This window comes from Pelecanus crispus, chromosome 3, assembly GCF_030463565.1.
Source record: "Pelecanus crispus isolate bPelCri1 chromosome 3, bPelCri1.pri, whole genome shotgun sequence".
NCBI lineage: Eukaryota > Metazoa > Chordata > Aves > Pelecaniformes > Pelecanidae > Pelecanus > Pelecanus crispus.
The window spans coordinates 82,669,221-82,687,826 of record NC_134645.1 but is presented as its reverse complement, the minus strand read 5'-3'; the positions used below and the strand labels follow the sequence as shown (position 1 = coordinate 82,687,826).

Genomic DNA, 18,606 nt, shown 5'->3' with positions numbered 1-18,606 from the left:
TTCTATTTTTCTTGTTAACATTTTTTTTTAATTTCTTATCGCAAAAGTATCTTGCCTGTCTACATAACAGACATTTATGCACCTGATTACTCTGAAGACTATTCCTGTGTCTGCAGAACAAAGCCAGCTGTAAGAAATCCCATATGGTATATGAACTGCAGAAATTTCACAGGTGACTAATCATGAATATAATCTTATGCTTTCCTTGCATTCTTAAAATAACTATTCATGTGACATAGTCATGTCTGAGCGGTCTGGGAGGTGTAGAAGTCCTGTGTAGCTATAAAGAAACAAGCTGTTTTACTGATTTGTCCTTAAGATCCATTGAATTGAAGGGGTGTGTGTGTTTAAGAAAGTGAGATAGATTATGTAGGATTGGCCTCAAAATGATTTACATCCGTTCACCTGAACAGATGTAGGAAAGCCTTCTAAGTTCTGTGTTGGTGCTTTTTTCCCCCCAATGTCTCTGTCCACGAGCATGTTTTGCTTATGAGCAGAATGTTTACCGAGCCTAGGTGGTACTGTAGACAATGTTACTTATCTGTATCTTGGAAGAGGCGGTTGTTCATCTGTCTAACTGTCCTATGCAAGTTTTTCTCTGGGGTGTGGAAGCACATTCTGCATACTCTTCAAGCTCATGGTGTCCAGTCTCCTGACCAGCTGTGATCGTGTGGTGGTTCCTGCTGGGTACATTGTTGCACAGCCTGCCAAGTCTTCGTGCAGTACTTTATGCAGCCTCATATCCATACTTGGATAATCATTGTGTTCTCTGATGCTGAAAAGGTGGTGCAAAAGCTTTGCCATCTTCTCCCTGCTGCGTAAGGTGGTGACAGCTTCTGGAATTAGTGCACTACTTCTTTGTGGATAGAGCCATTAGCAGTGTATTTTTTTAACCTTTAGAATCCTAAACAATCAGGTTATATTTGCCAGCATAGCGAACAGAAATACAAGAGCTCTACCACAGAACATTTTCTTAGACTGTGCCTGTCTAATTAGAGACATATTTATTGCGTTATCCAAAATTGCTGGAACTTTTTTTCCGGAGGAGGTCTTAGCCTCGCTTGGGTATCAATACCTTCTTTGTCCTTCGGTCAATGAAATTCTTATCTGCTCATCTATTTATGCCTTTAATCCTACATGTGTTTTATAAGAGAAAATGAGACTCTCCACTGTTCATGTTCCCATCTGGCCAAGGCAGGCAGGTCTGCTCCCCAGCTCATCCCTGTGCCGCCCCCCCCACCCCCCGTACAACCCCAGAGCTCTCAGGCCTCCTCTCTCACAGCAGGAAGGGGGACCCAGATCAGTATTTCCTCCCTGTAATTGTATTGAGCCTGGATGACTCCTGACAACCGGTAGATCCTGCTCATCCCCTTTCTCAACTGTAGCAGTTTTGAGTCTCCACCTGAAGGTGGAGATAGTTTTTGACTGAGTGAGCAAAATCTGACTTGGCTTAAAAAGTAAGCATGTTCTCCAGCTACCCAAGCCTGGTGGAAATAGAGCACAGCGTCTACTCTGTGTTCTCCCCACTGGTACTTACATCTTTTCTAATTCTATGTTACAGTACTTTGAGGGGTCTAAGGTGGAACTGAATGGCCTTTCAGGTGGCACTGCCACTCGTGTTGATGACAGTCTACTTGCTACTACTATATTTTTGGGAAGTGGTGTGGTATTTTGGGGATTGCAGGGGACGGTAGTAACAAATCTTTCCTGAGGATTTACCATGTTCCTATTCAAGGTTTTCAAGTTATTTCACATAACAATTTAATCTACCATCTTCTAAAACCACATTTACCAAAAGCTGAGTCATTTTCACACATAGTTAGTTTTTCAGTTTTTCCTGGTAAGTTTACTTCACTGCATCTCCAACTTCACTGTATCTCCACACCTATTTGTAGCTATAACTGAGAGCCAAAGACTGCATAAATGGATGTTGACCCATGCTCAGGTGAATCTACTGGTAATCATTAGAGTTCATTTAACCAGAGCTTGAGCAATTGCTCAGTAGCCTTCCTTCTCCTGTGCCTTTTCTTGTGATTCAGCTCACTTCCTCTCCCCATGGGATACCTCCGTGGAAGCTGCTGGTGCAAGAACTGCTGGGCACATGCATCCAGTGTAGGTACTGCCTGGATTAAAAAAAGCTTTCGTGGTTAAATACTGCAACATACCTGTTCCCCCATAGCATAATATCTACAAGAGGCGTTTGCAGAACTCAAGTTACTGGCAAGTAATTTTTTCCGCCAGCAAGAGCTTTCTAGCTAACCTTTTATTATACTTTGTAATGGACACCTTGTGTGGCCTGGTGTTTAATTTGGCCTCTGTTTTATTTACCTGTTTGATCAAGCTAGGTTATGGAGTTGGCTTTAAATTACACATGTGTTTGCACGTGTACATACATGCACATACATGTATATAAACTGTGATAAGGTAAAACTAAGTTTGTACAGTCCGGGAGGAAAAAATTTAGAAAATACTGAAGCTGAAGTTGCACATACAGCTGCAAGTCAACCCCCTTTTTATTCCTCTCACTTTAATTTGTACTTGATTTTATGATAACCTGCTACCCCCCCACACACATAATGTGTCGTGCTTTCAGCTACAAATGGCTGCATCTTACATAGTAGCCAGAAGATAAATGTTGGTGTGAATATGATCATAAGATGCATCACTGAAAGGAGTCTAAATACAGAAATAGTACACAGAATTTATTTCCTACAGCTGTGTTTCTTGCGTCTTAGTTACTATGCAATGTACCTCTGATTTTAGCCTTTGGAGTTTTCTCTTTCAAACAGTCCAATAAAAACAGAGCCTGGAATTTGTTTACTTCTAGTATTAAAAGCAAACAGCTCAGGGAGCAGGCAACTTTTATTGGATCTGTAAAGGAGGTATAGATGGTAGAGATTTCAGGCTGTATTTTGTTTATTGTGAGTTTCAGTTTTTGGGGGGTACTGAGCTGTTGGTATGGGGAGGGTTGGCAGCTTTCACTAATGTTAGGCAGTCTGTGGGGCCAGGCCATTGCATTAATGCAGCAAAAAGATTGAGTGGAAACATAAATACGTTGCAGTGAAAAGACTTCAATTTTTGTACAGTTCTGTTTTTCCTTCCATATAAAGTGTAATGTTACAAGGAGGAAAAGTCTTTGGCCAGAACCAAGAGGAATAAAATCATTACGTGGAGAAGTGTTTTAATGTTATTACAGATGGGTACAATAGAAATAAACTTCTGAGAAGTTAAGAAAACATAACTACTGCAAAGCCAGTGTCCCTGGTCTTGCGATACCTTGGCTTGGAAAAGGTATTTGGAAGAGAAGATACTTCTTTGTTGTTCACTTTCCCTTTGTCAGCCAGGATCTGTACCTCCAACAGACAGTGGAAATCTGAGCGTGCCACGTATGCCACTGGTGCCCTACAAAACAATGTGCTTTTGGTATTGAAAGAAGGACGGGAGAGAGTCTACAGCTCAAATCATGATATTGAAAGGATGTTACTAGGTGATGCGGCTAAACCATAAATGTGTGTTTGGAAGGATTTCTCCTGTGAAATATTTGCCTTATAACTGCATCAGAACTTGTCACCTGCCTGTGTTTTGTAATGAGATGTGTCTGGCATGTCTGAGGTGTAACCAACCCACAAAAGTAAACAAATTCAGAGTTAACAGGCTGATACTTCTAGGTCTGCTCTCCCCCATGAGTGTTGATGGGAGCTGTGTCAGCAGATTGTAAGAGGAAGGACTTGTCCTTAAGGAACCCCTTTGTATCTTCCTGCTGCAGCTGGTCTGACCCTCTTTCAGGAGGCCTCGGAAAACATTTACATTCTTTGGCAGAGCATGCTAAAATTAGGGCATAAAAACGACAGATTCAATATTGGAGTCTTAAATAATATTTAAGTAGTCTTGCGTTGTGTAATCTGAGCAGAAGCCAACATTACTGTCAATTTATTAATGCAGTTGTACGCATGATATTCCAGTTTCACAATTACTTCCTCAATAAATATATCTATAGTAATAATATACTATTTTAAAAGTAAAGTTTTCCAAGCATTTCTGAGTATTTCCCCAATACCTATGCTAATAAATTTAAATAGTTTATCTTTTATAGTTAAAATCCATTGTCCTCTACCATAAAAATCACTTCAATCTGCCTTCCATTTACTTTAGAAGGGTTTTGCCTTAAATGCTGTTTTCTCATTTGTATCACTGTAAATTCAGAGGTGTTTCATTGAAACATGGGACGTGTCCTTTGTAACAGAATATAGCTTATGCTTTGATAACAGAAGTGGCTCCAAGCCAACCATTTCCGTGAGCTTTTAAAATGCAGCTGTTTAGAGAACTAGTTCACAGTAAAGTTACAAATTAAATAGTCTCCCAAATAGTAATTTAAAGGTACTGCTAAGTTCAAGTTACTTTTTGAATCATCACTATCTCCTCCTACTGCTGTGTATTTCTAAAAAATAATTTAATTTGAAGTCACCCACTCATTTCCTGTACTGTCCAGACCATTTTAGACATATATTACTAGTTTCACTGCTCTCTAGTACCTTAACTCATGTATTTAGATGATCTGCCACTCCCTTCCCTCAAAAAAGTGATAAAAGTTTGAAGTATAAAATAACCTCGTGCTCATTCTTCCTCCAAGACAATAGTGTTCTTTTACTCAAATATCTGAATATCTAATCAATATTTGTAATTCTGATAAAATTGTATCTAATTAAGGTATAACTGACCATGAGTTTAATTTGGTAGAACTGATGGGATACTAGATTATCTAGTGCTAGATTAAAAAAAAGGAAAAAAAATAGTAAATATATAGTCTGCTGCACAAGAATAGCTAAGGAGGATTAACCATAGTAAAAAAGCATAGAAATACTAAAGAACTTGAATCATAAGTCAGGAATTGTTAATACAGTATAAATGTTGCTGTTCAATTTTGCTTTTATAGTAAAGGAAAAAGTGTTTTCTTTTTACAATATAGATAATGTTGTGAAAATAACTACAGCTTAAAAATAAAGCAGCCCCAATAACAATTTCAGCCTACTTATCACTTCTTTGCTTTAGGAGCAATGACATTTGAACCCCATTAATTTTTTCAGATATTCTTGTCTAATTTTTGTGTGCAAGGTGACTTTGATTTTAGTAAACAAGTATTCTAACCAGTATTTCATTGCTGTTTCACTTATATATTGGCATTTTAAATAAACTGAATTAAAAAATAAATAGTAAATGTAGGTTCTGACCTCCAAATGATTTAGCAGTGTTGGTGTATTGCCTGTTGATTGACCATGCCTTCTTGTATCATTTGTGCAGGACCTTGCACAGTACAATGTGAGTCTTCGGTGGGAACCAAGGACACATGTACCATAAAAGTAAAAACAGTATTTGCCCAAAAGCATGAGAATAGTTTGAGAGAGGTTCCTGTTTACAAGATAATGGATTTTTATCTTGGGATTGCTTAGGGCATAGTTACACCCAGTTGGCTAAAATATCATCCGTGCTCACTCACTCTCTTGCTCCTTGGCTTGCAGTAGCTTTCAAGCAGACAGCTTTTTCTCTCTGAAGAATTACAAGAGGTCATTGAAGCATGGAGGGGCTTTGCGCTAATGCAGCTGATGGTAGTTTTCAGAAAGCATCCTCCACAGCAGGGATCTCGGGTTTCTGAGGCAAGGACCTGTGCAGTTGCAACTGTGGCACTGTGCTGGGCTGGCAGGCTCTGTTTCTCAGCCCGGGGCCTGGGAGAGGAGGAGGAGGTGGTGGTGGTGGTGTGAGGACAGTTCTTCAGGCTCCAGCATGTAGGGAGCTGGAACCAACCAGAGGAGAAGGAGAAAGAAAAGGAGGTAGTGGCAGGGGTGGACTGCTAGCACAATCTAAGTTAGGATTGGGCTGTAAACCCTCATTCTGCTTCCAGGACTTGAGCTGCTCCCGTACCTTCACATCCTGGGAAGGGAGGGGTGTTGGCTCTCCTGCAGCTTTGAGAAGCTGTAGTCACAGGAACTGTCAGCCACTTCTTTTCCACAGATCAGTTTTAGCTTGAATCGTCAGCCAGGCCTTTGCCCCAGCCCATTCCTTGTGGGCTGCCACCCCTGGTCTTCATGGCCCAGCCCTTCCACCACCCTGTACCCTGCCCCTTGAGAAAGTCAAGTTGCTGAGTTCCAGCACAATCCAACCACCATCCTCTCTCTTACCTCCATTCTTCCCATCCCAACAGTCTACCTCAACTTACTGCTCACAAGTAAGATCCTTTCTGTCCTGGGTATGGATTAGCCTATATCTAGCCTATATCTACCACCACAACCCAGCTACCCTCTCCCCAGCTGTTGATCTGCAGAGTTGGTAGCTACCTGTTATGCCATATTTCAGGAAGAAAGAGGCAGGTTGGTATAATCAGGATATATTCTGCCATGAGAACAGGGTGAGCTGAACTGTCTTAACAGGTTCAGGAACTCCCTTTGACCTGCTGACTTGCTGAATCATTTCTATGAAGTGCCTTTTTTCAGTGTCAGCCTGTGGCTTCTGTAGTTGCCCACAGTGTTAGCCATTCCACTGTTTACCGGTGAGACATAAACCGTTCAATTTTCTCATGCAAAGCTGGGATGCAAAAAGGTGGATGAACCGCTTTCTCAGTATTTTCCTGGTACTATTTTCCGCTACTGGTATCCAATTTAAAGGTTAAGGACAACTTCCCAGAGATGGATGTTAAGGGTCTGCAGGAAGAAAACATGACTCTTTCAGGCCACTTCTACACAGGTGAAGGGAAAGGTGCATGTGCAGAGAGAGATCCTGCTGTACCTCAATGAGCAAAACACAATCTGGGCCTAATTTCTTTTTAATTATACGCAGTCTCTTGGGATGGTAGGAGGTGGTGAGGGAGGTGGATAGGAAACCTTTATATAGCTAAAACATCTCCTGGCGTAGGGAGTTGTCATTCCTGTGGATGGGGGTGTGTAGAGGAGCACAGAAATGAAGCTTATAGACATCGTAGGGCAGGCGTGGAAAGTAGAGGTGCTGCAGTTGTTTCTGAAAATGTGGTTAACGACACCAGAAAGGTGTAGTAAATCTGGAGGAAATGGTGGTTTAGTTTTAGGTGAAATAACTCTTCCATTGAGTCTGTGCTTTCTACTGTAGTACACTTGCAGTACTTGAAAAAATGCAGCAAACTGTGTGGGTTGTACACTGCGCCTTCCTGTGCTTTTGCACTTGCACCTGTGTTTATGGGACAATCTACATTGAAATCGGCTGATTTTTAGATCTGTTAGAGGAGAACTGTGTTCCAGTATATTCAGTGTGCTTTTTAAAATGAGTGAATCATAGCCATACTGTGTTCTTCCTCACCATTGAACTCATAGGAGATGCCAGACAGGAGACAGCTCAGCCACATCCATCATGCAGGTTTCAGTGTATCTGTGTCCCTTGTGGAAGAATTGAGAACCGGACTTTGTGGCATTCATGGATTTTTCTGGTGGCCCACGCTCCCCCCCCCGCCCCCCGCCAAGGGGGTAAAAAAAGGTCTAGGACTCTGTGTGGCACCTCCCTTCTTCAGGTAATAGAAGACGAGCTGCAAGAATGGCTTGTTTTGACCTCTGCCTTGGAGGTTTGGGTTTTTAACGGAAAGGAGGCTTGAAAAACACTGTGTGAAATTATGCAGCTCACCATTGTCGTGAATTTTTCAGTGTACGGGATGTTGTCAGGGGAAGAGGTGCACTGTGCCCACAGTCTAGCCATGCTAGTTTTCTCCCCCGTCGGGAAGTTTTGCACTTGACAATGCACTAAAATGAACTGATTGGTGCCTTTGAGAGCCTGTTCATCTGGACCTCAGGCCCTAGTCTCATGAAAGAAGAAAAAACAGAAGGGAAAAAAGTGCCTCTTCCCAATGAAAACAGAAAGAGGATAATCTGCCCTATTTATTGATTACATAAAAGGTCATGTTCGTTTGTTTCTAATTTTTGTAGAAAGAACCTTCAGGTTTCTGCAAAGCTGCCTTACGGCAGATGAATATTTGGAACAGAAAATGAGGTGGTTTCAGTTGCATGAAGTGACTGCACTTCCCTGAGGGTGGAATAGCTCAGTGGCGAGTGAAAGAAGGGAAGGGCCTCCATCCTGGGGGGATCTATGGGGCTCCCAAAGGCGGTGTGGTCAGCCGGTAGCAAGGGAGCACTTGTGAGGAGGGAGACTGGAGGTGTTTGACCATTGGTAGACCGTCAAGAGAAGATGCTTCTCAATGAGTGGCCTTCAGAGGGTATTACAAACTGTCTGGGATTAATAGCGTGGTTTCAGATGATCCCTAAGGCAGTGTAAATTGGCAAGGTGCTGCACAGGACAGACTTACCTGCCATGGCTGCACACTTATGTGGCTTCTTTTGAGGTGTACTGGTTTTTGGTTTTTTTTGGTTTTTTGACTCTGCATAGAACTGATTCAGGGAGCAGAAACAGCAGAAAACCTGACATTACCAAGAAAAGGTAAACGGTTTTCTTTCTGAGTCAATGTGAGACTGAGGTGAGGGAAGAGGAACTGTCCTTTTGAATTGGCTGAACTGAGTCCTAAAACCCTATCTTGTGCCTAGCGTGACTGATGAGAAAATACTTAAACTAAGAAATGGGAGAAGAGGCTGGCTTGATTTTCATGTCTGGTATTAAGGCACAGAAGAAGGAAGATTGGGTAAATGAGAATTGCACGTGCACTAACACAAATGGTCTATGCAAAGGAGCAAAGGAAGGGTGAAAACTAGTAGTAGAAGACTAGTTGTGTACATGCTATACTAACAAAAAAATACACTTACTATAGTGAGAAAAGAGGGTAAGGTCAGGGAGGAAAAGCAAATGAGATGTTTATTATCCAGGCTCTTTTCATTAGTATACAAAACTGGAACAGCTGGTGCTGGATGTGTAACCAGATATAGAGGCAGCGGAAACACGGTCAAATTAGCATTCATGGCCTGAACACAAATACTGAAAATTATGCAGAAAATTAGTAAGGTGTCATGAATGAAGTGGCACCATGTAAAGAAACAAACAGTAGCGTGGACACAGTAGAATCTGTTTGGTCAAAATAACTTTGGCAAGGAATTATGAATGACCTGTTGTAAACCTCTAGCTTAGGATTTATATACAGTGTAATAACAATATTATGAGAGAGGAAGACTAGTAGGAATAGTAACATTATAGGTAGGATATGTAGTAGGCCAGATCTATATTTAAGCACAAATGATATTACAATGATGTGGTATTTCTGTACGTGACAGTCAACAGTTTTCTTAACAAAAGAGTAATTCAGGATAGAAGTTGTGTTATTTTGGACTTGGAAGGAATTGCTGACCTTATAGAAAACCTGACTGTTTAAAAAATGAAGAAAAAACATGAACTGGATTAATTTAGTTTAAGTTAAATGGGATGATAAAAAGTCAATAAATTTTTTTAAGGCAAACATTTGTTAAATTAGGAGAACCGGTTAGTGAACACAGGTGAGCTGAAGTACTGGAGTGTTAAATGGAGAAAAGGTTCAACTTGAATCCCAAGTAAAGGAGAAGGAGAATTGTGGGAAATTACCTAATCCTTCTAGCAGCGAACCTTCTCCTGGGAGGGATATTGTTAGAGAAAAGGTAATGCAAAAGGAAGGAGGAGTAGATTATCAAAGGAAGTCACTTCTTGGAAGTTGTGGTGGAAAAAGAACTGAAAGTATTAAGCTCAGTTAGAATTTACTTCAAGTTCTTAAGAGTTAAAATGGTTAGTAGAAGTTTCTTTAGACATAAAAATAAATTGAGAAGAAATTCTTCTGTTGCATAGGGAGGGTGGTTTTGAATTAGAGGGAGCCTTTTGTTCAAAAGCTAAATAAATACCTTTGCACACTTCTCAGTAAGAAGAGTAACAGTGTGGGGACAGCGACAATGATGAATGGGAACAAGGTTATGAACATGACTACGGTCGAGGTGGAAATTCAAGACAGAAACAAATTGCAAGTAAATAAGGATGTGAAATTGCAGTGTGCCAGCTGCATTGTGGTAACTGCCTACATACCAGTTCTTTCCCTACTGTAAAATTACTTGCAATAGTTTGCCCTATCTAATAAACATTGTATACATGTAGTGTACATGGCTCTCCATAGCCTGAGAGCTGAAGTGCAAATCTTTGAGAGAGTGGTTTATAGCTTTATTTTTAAAGTAAAGTTAATTTATATTATGTTGACCTTTTTAAAAAAAAAATTGTTATACTGTAGATTTTCCTTTCTTACGTAAAATATTAAGGAACACATTCTGATCTCAGAAGTTGCCGTTTCCACTGCATACGTCCTGGAGCTCGCTGAACCTTTCTGTGAACAAATTTAGCTCACTGGGAGGGTGGGGGGGAACCCAAACCTATCCCTGTTTCCTCTTCCTCTTATCCTCCCCCCCACTGTTTTAAACCGAGTTTGTTTCCTGTCAGATTAGTGAGTTAAATTGGCTTATGGCAAGGACCAAGAAGCGCCAGATTTGGTGCAAGATAAGCCTCTAGGAGCAGGAAAAAGCCATTGAGGTCAACAGGAGCAATGGCGAGTTGTCTTGTGGGTGCCTGGCCTTCAAATTTTGTGTTGGTGCAGTAGAGCTGCGTGTTGCTCTCCGAGGGGCTATTGTTCAATGTAGTGGATTTGTTTGTTTGTTTTAGCATTCTGTCTGCAAAAATACACGATCTTCACAAACCTCCTAAAATGAACTTCTGGTGGGCAACAAAAGTCCTTGCAGCAGGACTTGTATCATGCAACTGATACCATTTTGCAGCACTTCCCCTAACATTTGCAGTGTACAACAGTTAAATTCTGGTTTTGACCTAGTGCAGGTAAGAGCACTAACACAGATCCAGTATAAATTGTTTTACTTCTGTGTCCTCTTACTCTGTACTCTTGCTTTACTCAAAGTTTTCTAGCTCTTGACAGAACCGTGCCAGGTTGCTTTGGAGAGAATTTCTTACTATCTTCAGTGTAGCTGGGCTTCAGGATATGCTTTCCTTCATGTCTGGATTTAATTGTAGATAATTTTGGAGGGAAAGCCGTTTTCTTACTTTGGGAAACCCAGCATACTGGTGGCATCTGGTCATTGTACCGAGCAATCAATCAATCACTAGATAAAAAGCTGCAGAAATGAGAGATACAGAAAATAAACAATCTAAGCAGAATGCCACCAAATAACATTTTTTCCCCCCTCTAAAGAATTTAATGTCTGAGACAGCAGTTGTTCACAGCCCTGACTAGAAATGGCGAAGAAGTTGTGAGGAGGTGCTTACTGGGACCCTGTTCTTCCTTCCCTCCCCACACATTAATAAGAGTAATGCACACGTATCAGAGGCGAGTGGGCCCATGTAATGAGCCTTAATTCCAAACTTCCTTTCTTTTGTAGAGCCCAGTGAGAGTTGTAAGCACTCCCTGACACTGCCCAGGAAATGCTACTTTTCTTTGGGACCGTCTTGCTAATACATTTTATATCTGTTATGTTCTGATTTTTGTTTCATAGTAGGAAATGCTTTCCAAGAACTTGTGATCATGGATTTTTCCATTCTTATTTTTTGTTGTTGCTAAGACTCTTACGAAATTGTCAGCATTTTGGACCAAGCCATTGCTTGTGACAGAGGTGTGTGAGACTTTACAGTATAGGCTAAAATACCAAGAAATAATAGGATACCTGTTAAAAAAAAAAAAAAGAAATGGCACTGTCAAGTTAAAAAAGAAAAAGAAAAAAAAAGCTCTAGTCTGAAATCACTGTATTGACTGCTGGTAAAAATAACAGCAAAGCTTCTGACAGCTGAAAGAGAGAGAAAGGAGGAAAAGCATGTTGCTTTTAAGTTTTTCCCTTTGTTCACTGGCGGTGTGCCCATACACCCCATTCAGGGCTCTAGAAATGGTTCACTGACTTGAAACTCTGGCTGCTTTTAATTGTGTGGGTTTTGTTTAAGTCATGTGAGGAAAATACTGAGCTAGGACTCTCAACATTAAATTATCAACTTTACAGAGATTTTTGTCCAACTCTTCAGACAAGTTAAGAGGGATTCAGGTTTTAGATTTGTTTTGCTGGTTTCCAAATGCCATTTTTTCACTATGGCTTTGAATTGTTACTGCACCCTCAGAGAATCTCACCATGAGCTGGCTGACAGCATGGTAGTATACGTTACACAGTAAGTCAGACAGCACCAAATCCATCTATAACATTGGAAAGCTGTTGAGGTGTATTCAAGGAGAGTACTGTGCAAGTCATTTGGAGTGTTTTTTTTCAACATTTTCTGTTGTTAAAAGTGCTTGAAAAAACAAACATGCCAAAAAACATATACTTGTGTAAGATGTGGTTTCTGAAAGCATAACTGTTCCATTACTTTGGCTTTTAAATATATTTTAAAAATCCCTCTTGTAAATATAGTGCTTTGTTTGGAAATGAAAGTTCTGTTGCTAAAAGTGAAATGAGAAAAATAAAAAACATCTTAGACTACTAATAATGCCCTGGTTTAGGTTGCGTCTTAAATAAGTACTTATTTCTTTTGAAGTAAAGTAGAAGACGTAATGTTACGTGCATATCAGATGTCAACCTTTTGGCATTTGAGTGAAACTCAGAAAGGAAGAACACACAAATCTTGTTGAGATTTAACTGTATTTTCATTAAGTTGTAATTAAACAAAAAGACAAGAGCATCCATGCCATGTTTGGTAGTACTGAGAAGTAGCTTGAGGTTCCCCTTGCGATTAGCACCCATCTATGTTGGGTTGTTTGTATAGTTTTGGAACGTTTAACTGTGTGTTTTAGTTTGGGACAAAATACATGTTGTGCAGTTCTTTCCTTTTAACAAGATTTTCCCTGGTGCCTGCTGAAGACTGAAGAGGTGTGGACGGACCTAGGGATAGATTCACACCACAGGCAGAATCTGTTGGTTGATGAGTGGTGGTGTCTTCTTTGGGCATATGCTGAACTTCTATGTTTCTTCATTGTGCAAAGATTTCCTTATTGCTATACAGACATTTCGAAGTGGAGGGCTTGCTTGAAATAATACTGCCTTCCTGGGTGGTTTGTTTCATTGGTCTATGTAGAATTACTGTCTTCCAGTTGTATTAGTGAGAAAATTTGCATATTTCCTTTTTCATACCTTATATTTTCATTTCAAAAAACAGCCAAGCTTATGATTCAGGGAACAGGTATTATCTATTTCTTCTTTCATGGCCACCCCCCCTTTTAAATAGTGTTCAACCTCTCACCTAGAAAGTCAACTATTTGTCTTATGCTTCACAGTGTTACAACATTTAGTAGAAGAGCCACATGCAGTAGAGCTGCACAGCTGGATAAGCAAAAACGGCCTTTGTCCTAACCAGTGGAGCTGCGTTCTTGCTTGCTTTTGGCTGCTGGAAAAATTATAAGCAACCGAGTCCCTCTGTCAGACTGGCATCGGTAGTGTCTTGTTGCATTATGAATGGTTGCTGCTGGGTAGATTGCGAGAACTCAGCTGGTCCTGTGCTTGGGGTTTTTGGAAGCAAAGGTGCATGTGCTTTCATGTGGTTTCATTAAAATAAATATTCCCAATTATTTTGTAATTTTTAACTTGGTTTATTAGTGCTGTGGGAGAATGGGCTTTGCAGTTATGTCCCTCTTTAGACAAACAGGGAGAAGTTAAATGACACAGGTTCCCCGAGGTAGTTCTACTGCAGAACCAGGAACTGGAATCCTGTTTTCCAGTCTCACCGGGTGTGGTTCAGCTCTGGATTAAGATATCTGAATTGCAGAAAAGTCTGGGTTGGAAAGGACCTCTTGAGATAGTCTGGTTCAACCATTTGCTGAAAGCAGGGCCTTGGATTAGGTTATTCAGTGCCCTGTTAAGCTGAGTCTTAGCTATTTCCAGCAAAGGAATCTATACTACTTCTCTGGGCTTCTCTGTTTAATTCTTCTCATAGTGAGCAACTTCTCCTCATGTCTGGGTGGAGTTTCTCCTGAAGCAGCTCAGGCCTGTTGCCTCCTGTCCTGTTCCCTGTGCATCCTTGTGAAGAGACCAGCTCCCTCTTTGTGTATGAACTCTGTAGGTGTCAGTTCTTGTGCTCTGCTAAAATAGTGTCTTGGTACTGCAGACCTCCCATACCCATAACACGAATACAGGGAGCCCATGTCAGGGATTACCATCAGATTTGAACATGTTCACTAGTTGCACTTGTGGGGTAGTAGATACGACTTAGAGTCCAGTGTCATTCAGCTCTTTTTGACGTGACTGAGTGGGTGGTGTTTAAACCCAGCCAGCAACTAAGCACCATGCAGCCGCTCGCTCGATCCCTCTGCCCCGGTGGGATGGGGGAGAGAATCAGAGGAGTAGGAGTGAAAAAAATTCCTGGGGTGAGATAAGAACAGTTTAATAATTGAAATAAAGTAAAATGGTAATGATAATAATAACAACATAATAATAATAGTAATAATAATATACAAAGCAAGTGATGCACAGTGCAATTGCTCACCACCCAACCAATATCCAGACAGTTCCCAAGGAGCAATCGCTGCCCCCTGGCCAACTCCCCGCAGCTTGTATACTGAGCATGATGTCACATGGTGTGGAATAGCCCTTTGGTCAGTTTGGATCAACTATTCTGGCTGTGCCCCCTCCCAGTTTCTTGTGCACCTGGCAGAGCATGGGAAGCTGAAAAGTCCTTGACTAGCATAAGCAGAACTTGGCAACAACCAAAACGTCAGCGTGTTATCAACATTCTTCTCCTACTAAATCCAAACCACAGCACTATGCCAGCTGCTAGGAAGAAAATTAACTCTATCCCAGCTGAAACCAGAACAGTGGGATGCCACCCGCAGCAAAGATTCCCTTCTTGACTCCATGGTTCAGCCCAGTGAATGCTGGAGAACAGAGTAAGAATCAGTCAGGATACATTTTTCTCTTTGCTATGAAGAGTTCTTGAGCAAAGGAAGAAAACATGTTTCATAGCTCTCCTGCAAAAACTGCAAGTGTTTGGAAATTGACAATTTTGTAATATTCTCTGTGAATCCAACTGATCTCATTCATGTGATGTGTAACTTCTAAAATAAATGTTTAATGCAACCCATGTCTATCATTGTATCTTTTTCCCCCAAAAAAATTGTCTCACTTAACTTCATGATTATTTTACTTAAGAGTTTGATTAATCAGATTTGTCCTCGGATGTAGACTTACTATGTACATAATTTATTAGGAATTGTGATGAAAATTTTCATTGGATCAAAATCAGTGGTAAGCTCCTGTTGACTTCAGCTTGTCCAAGACTTTGCTGCTTCAGTGTAATATCAGAAGATTTATCAGTATTTATTTCTCTTGCCCTGATGATAATAATTTCCTTTTCTGTGAATAAAAATACAAATCCATACCTAAATCATGCTAACTAGATAAGATTTCTGGGGTAGTGAACAGAAATTTAGCAGCTCACTAGGGATATTTGAATTGCCCATTTCAGTGGACTTTATGTTCAGAGTGCCTTCCTCCTGCCTCTCATGCTCATTGTATCTTTGATTCATTTTCAGAGCAGCAGAGCCATGTCCCAGATACAAGGAATACAAATTATGATAATTTTGATCATAAATTAATTAGCTCAAAAGTGAACATTTGCTCTCTTTCCATTTTGTTAAAAAAAGCCTTCTCAGTTTCCAATACCTGTTAGACAGGGGTTTTAAGAATATGGCATTTTATCTGCTTCTTACATCCATAGCATTCATCACAGAAAAGGAAAATGTTATTTCAGTTTTGTTGATACTGAAAATAGGTTCTTGTCACTTGTTCAGTGTTGAACAGTGTTTTTGGTGTATCCAGGACTGTAATTTGTGGTATTGTCTGCTATAGCTCATACAGAGGAAACTGTTACTCAACCTGTATGTATTCTAGGATAGTAGATAGGATAATTTATCCTGCTGATTTTGAATGTAAATACTGTTTTTAAGGCAATGGTAACCAAGAGTATTTTTCCTATTTACAGAGCAAGCTTTACATGGAAGGATTTAGAAGCCTAAAAGAAGGAGAACCAGTGGAATTTACTTTTAAGAAATCTTCCAAAGGCCTTGAATCAATACGGGTAACAGGCCCTGGTGGGAGCCCCTGTTTAGGAAGTGAAAGACGACCCAAAGGGAAGACAGTACAAAAAAGAAAACCAAAGGGAGATAGGTAATTACCTTAACTTTGCTATTTCCCCCTTTTTTTTCTTTGCAAGTTTTTCTTGAAATTATGTTTTCAGCATTTACTCATTTGTGAAAGGAAACCCTGCTATGTAAATTTGGCTTTTACATGTAGCCTAGTAGTTTGATTAAACTTACTAAGCTGTATCTATACAACTACACAGATCACCCACTTGATCGGTGTTACTTGAGAAGGTTTTACTGAATTAGAGGGAGCATGCAAAGGAATGTAATATTATTCTGAAAATACTGCTATTAGACTGAGAAGAGAGGTCAGTCTGAATACAGGTGAAATAATGCCATGTTTTGGTGAGAATTGTGCATGCTAAAGAGACTATTGTGTGCAGTGGGGTTTTAAACTGTGCATCAGTAGTTTTATACAGAAGAAAGTGTAGGTGGTGCAGTCAGGGTTGAGATGTACATAATTTGATTAATTATATTTTTACTTAGTGAACAGAGTATCAGGTGTTTCCAAAAGTTTTAATGCCTGGTGGTTTGAAGAACTGTTGTAACAATATCTTACAAATTCCAGGTTAGTCTCGAGAGCTGCACTTCTTTATACACAAGTGCAGCAGTCTGACTTGCACTGTTTTACTTTACTTTCTGCCTTTGATGGCTTGAAGAAGTTCTGTAATCCTCTTCACTATGAAGCCACCGGCACCTAGCTCCCCAAGGACAGCCTTCCTGCCCAAAAGCTCTTGTATTTAGGTGAATGTCCCTTTTTTCCTCATGGTATTGCCCAGCCCAGTAGCTGTAATGACTGAGGTCAAGGGGAATATATAGTTTGTGAAGGATCCTAGTAAGAACATCCAAACAGCCAGGTTTTGCCTGCAGTATTTGATGTATGGCACGACTCAGAGGTGGCTCTCTTCCATTGCAAATTCTGAAGCAAAGAGTAGCTTGGGAAAGAGGGGGTCACCTGGAAAGGCAGTGTAGCCCAGCCTCGAGAAACAGGGGATCAGAAGCCTTTGCTGGCTACAGATGAACTCCACTTGTCCCCACCTCTGTTAAAAGGCTTCTTTTTTTTCCCCCCCCCCTCTTTTTTATTTTTTCCTTTTTTTTTTTTTAATTAAGGACTGGAGACAACATGATAGTTGTCCCTCTTTCACCTTCTTTGTAAAAGCTGAAGGCCATGAACAAAATTTATTGCTGCTGTAACAGATCAGAGTCCATAACCACAACAAGGAGAGACTTTGTAAGCCGGACAAAGCTTTCTTTTTGATTGCTCACCATATCTGGCCTTTCAGAGTCGTGTTGCATGCAATGGCTGTGAAAAATTGGGTGGATTTTTTTTTGGTTTGGTTTTTTTTTTGAGCTAGGCTTCCAATATAGTTCTTATTCAAACCATTGGTTTTCCATGGACTGTAATTACTAATCTGTTTAGGGTATTAGCATTACTATTGTTATTGATGTTTCATACTATGGAAGCAAGTAAAGACTAGTCACGCAGTCATGATACTGTTGTCCTGTTTGTTGCACATGTGTATGAAGGAAGACAGTCTTTGCTTCAAAAACCTTGAAATTTAAATGGACAGGTTGTAAGTAGACCAGGAAAAACTACTACTATTGAAAGAGACAGGGATCTGAACAAATGTAGGTATCTATAGTGCACAGTATAGTCAATGCAGAGGAAGCAGTACTTTCAGAGTGCAATTCATCTCACCCTAGGGAAGCATCTAAAATATTGGGGATGAATCTTGCCTTGTGGCTGTTTCTCTTCAGGGACTGAAAGGGAGTCTAGCTCCAGCGCTGTAGCTGCTTCCCTTGCAAGTCTCTAAAGTTAGGTGAGATGAACCCTACTTTCAGTGCTGTTTTTTCATAGCTAAAGCATAGAAAAAAAATAACAGATAGACCCTAAAAAACAGTGCAGAGGGGTGATCCATGAGACAATGTACTCTTTCATGTTCACTTGCCTTTAAAGAAACAAAAATTCAAAATTAAATTGAATCAATTTGAATATGAAAGTGTGGGCAAAAACATCTACCCACATCTGTCTCAAAATTCTTATGCTTAAATCATAAGACACCAGAAAAGTCTGAAATTTGAAACGTCTCAAGTAGCATTAACATTATCACTCAGTGAGGAGCAGTGTCTTTGCTTGAAAGAGAATTGGTTTGGTTGAATACCTAGCCAATTAAAAAAGTGCATCTCCAACATGTGTAGTGGAAAATTTCTTGAAGATTGCTGTTGTACTGTGAGAACTGCCTCCACTTATGAAAGCTAATTCCATGTTCTTGTGTTTATCTCATTTCTACGTTACCAGTGTAAAAGTGTGAGGGCCCAGCCTCACTGCATCTCTTTAAATTGATCACATTTGAATGGATCCCATGACTCTATTAACAGTGTAGGCAGGACTTAAGGCAGAAGGCAAGACTGACAGAAAAAGTTAGAGATAGCAAAGGTGGGAAAAAGAAAGGGAAAAGCAGCAATATGTGCAGAGAGGGAAAAAATAAAGTAACTGAAGTTACCAAATATTGGTGCTTTTTTGG

General features: G+C 40.3%; 1 protein-coding gene across 1 annotated transcript in view; it reads left to right on the top strand.

Annotated features, from left to right (window-relative positions):
- LIN28B (lin-28 RNA binding posttranscriptional regulator B) overlaps positions 1-18,606 on the top strand; it is an 89,508-nt gene that overhangs the window by 33,091 nt on the left and 37,811 nt on the right. Inside the window, exon 3 of the mRNA XM_075708180.1 lies at positions 15,922-16,106. Within this exon, the coding sequence (XP_075564295.1) occupies positions 15,922-16,106 (185 nt within the window). The remainder of the gene's footprint in view (positions 1-15,921; positions 16,107-18,606) is intronic.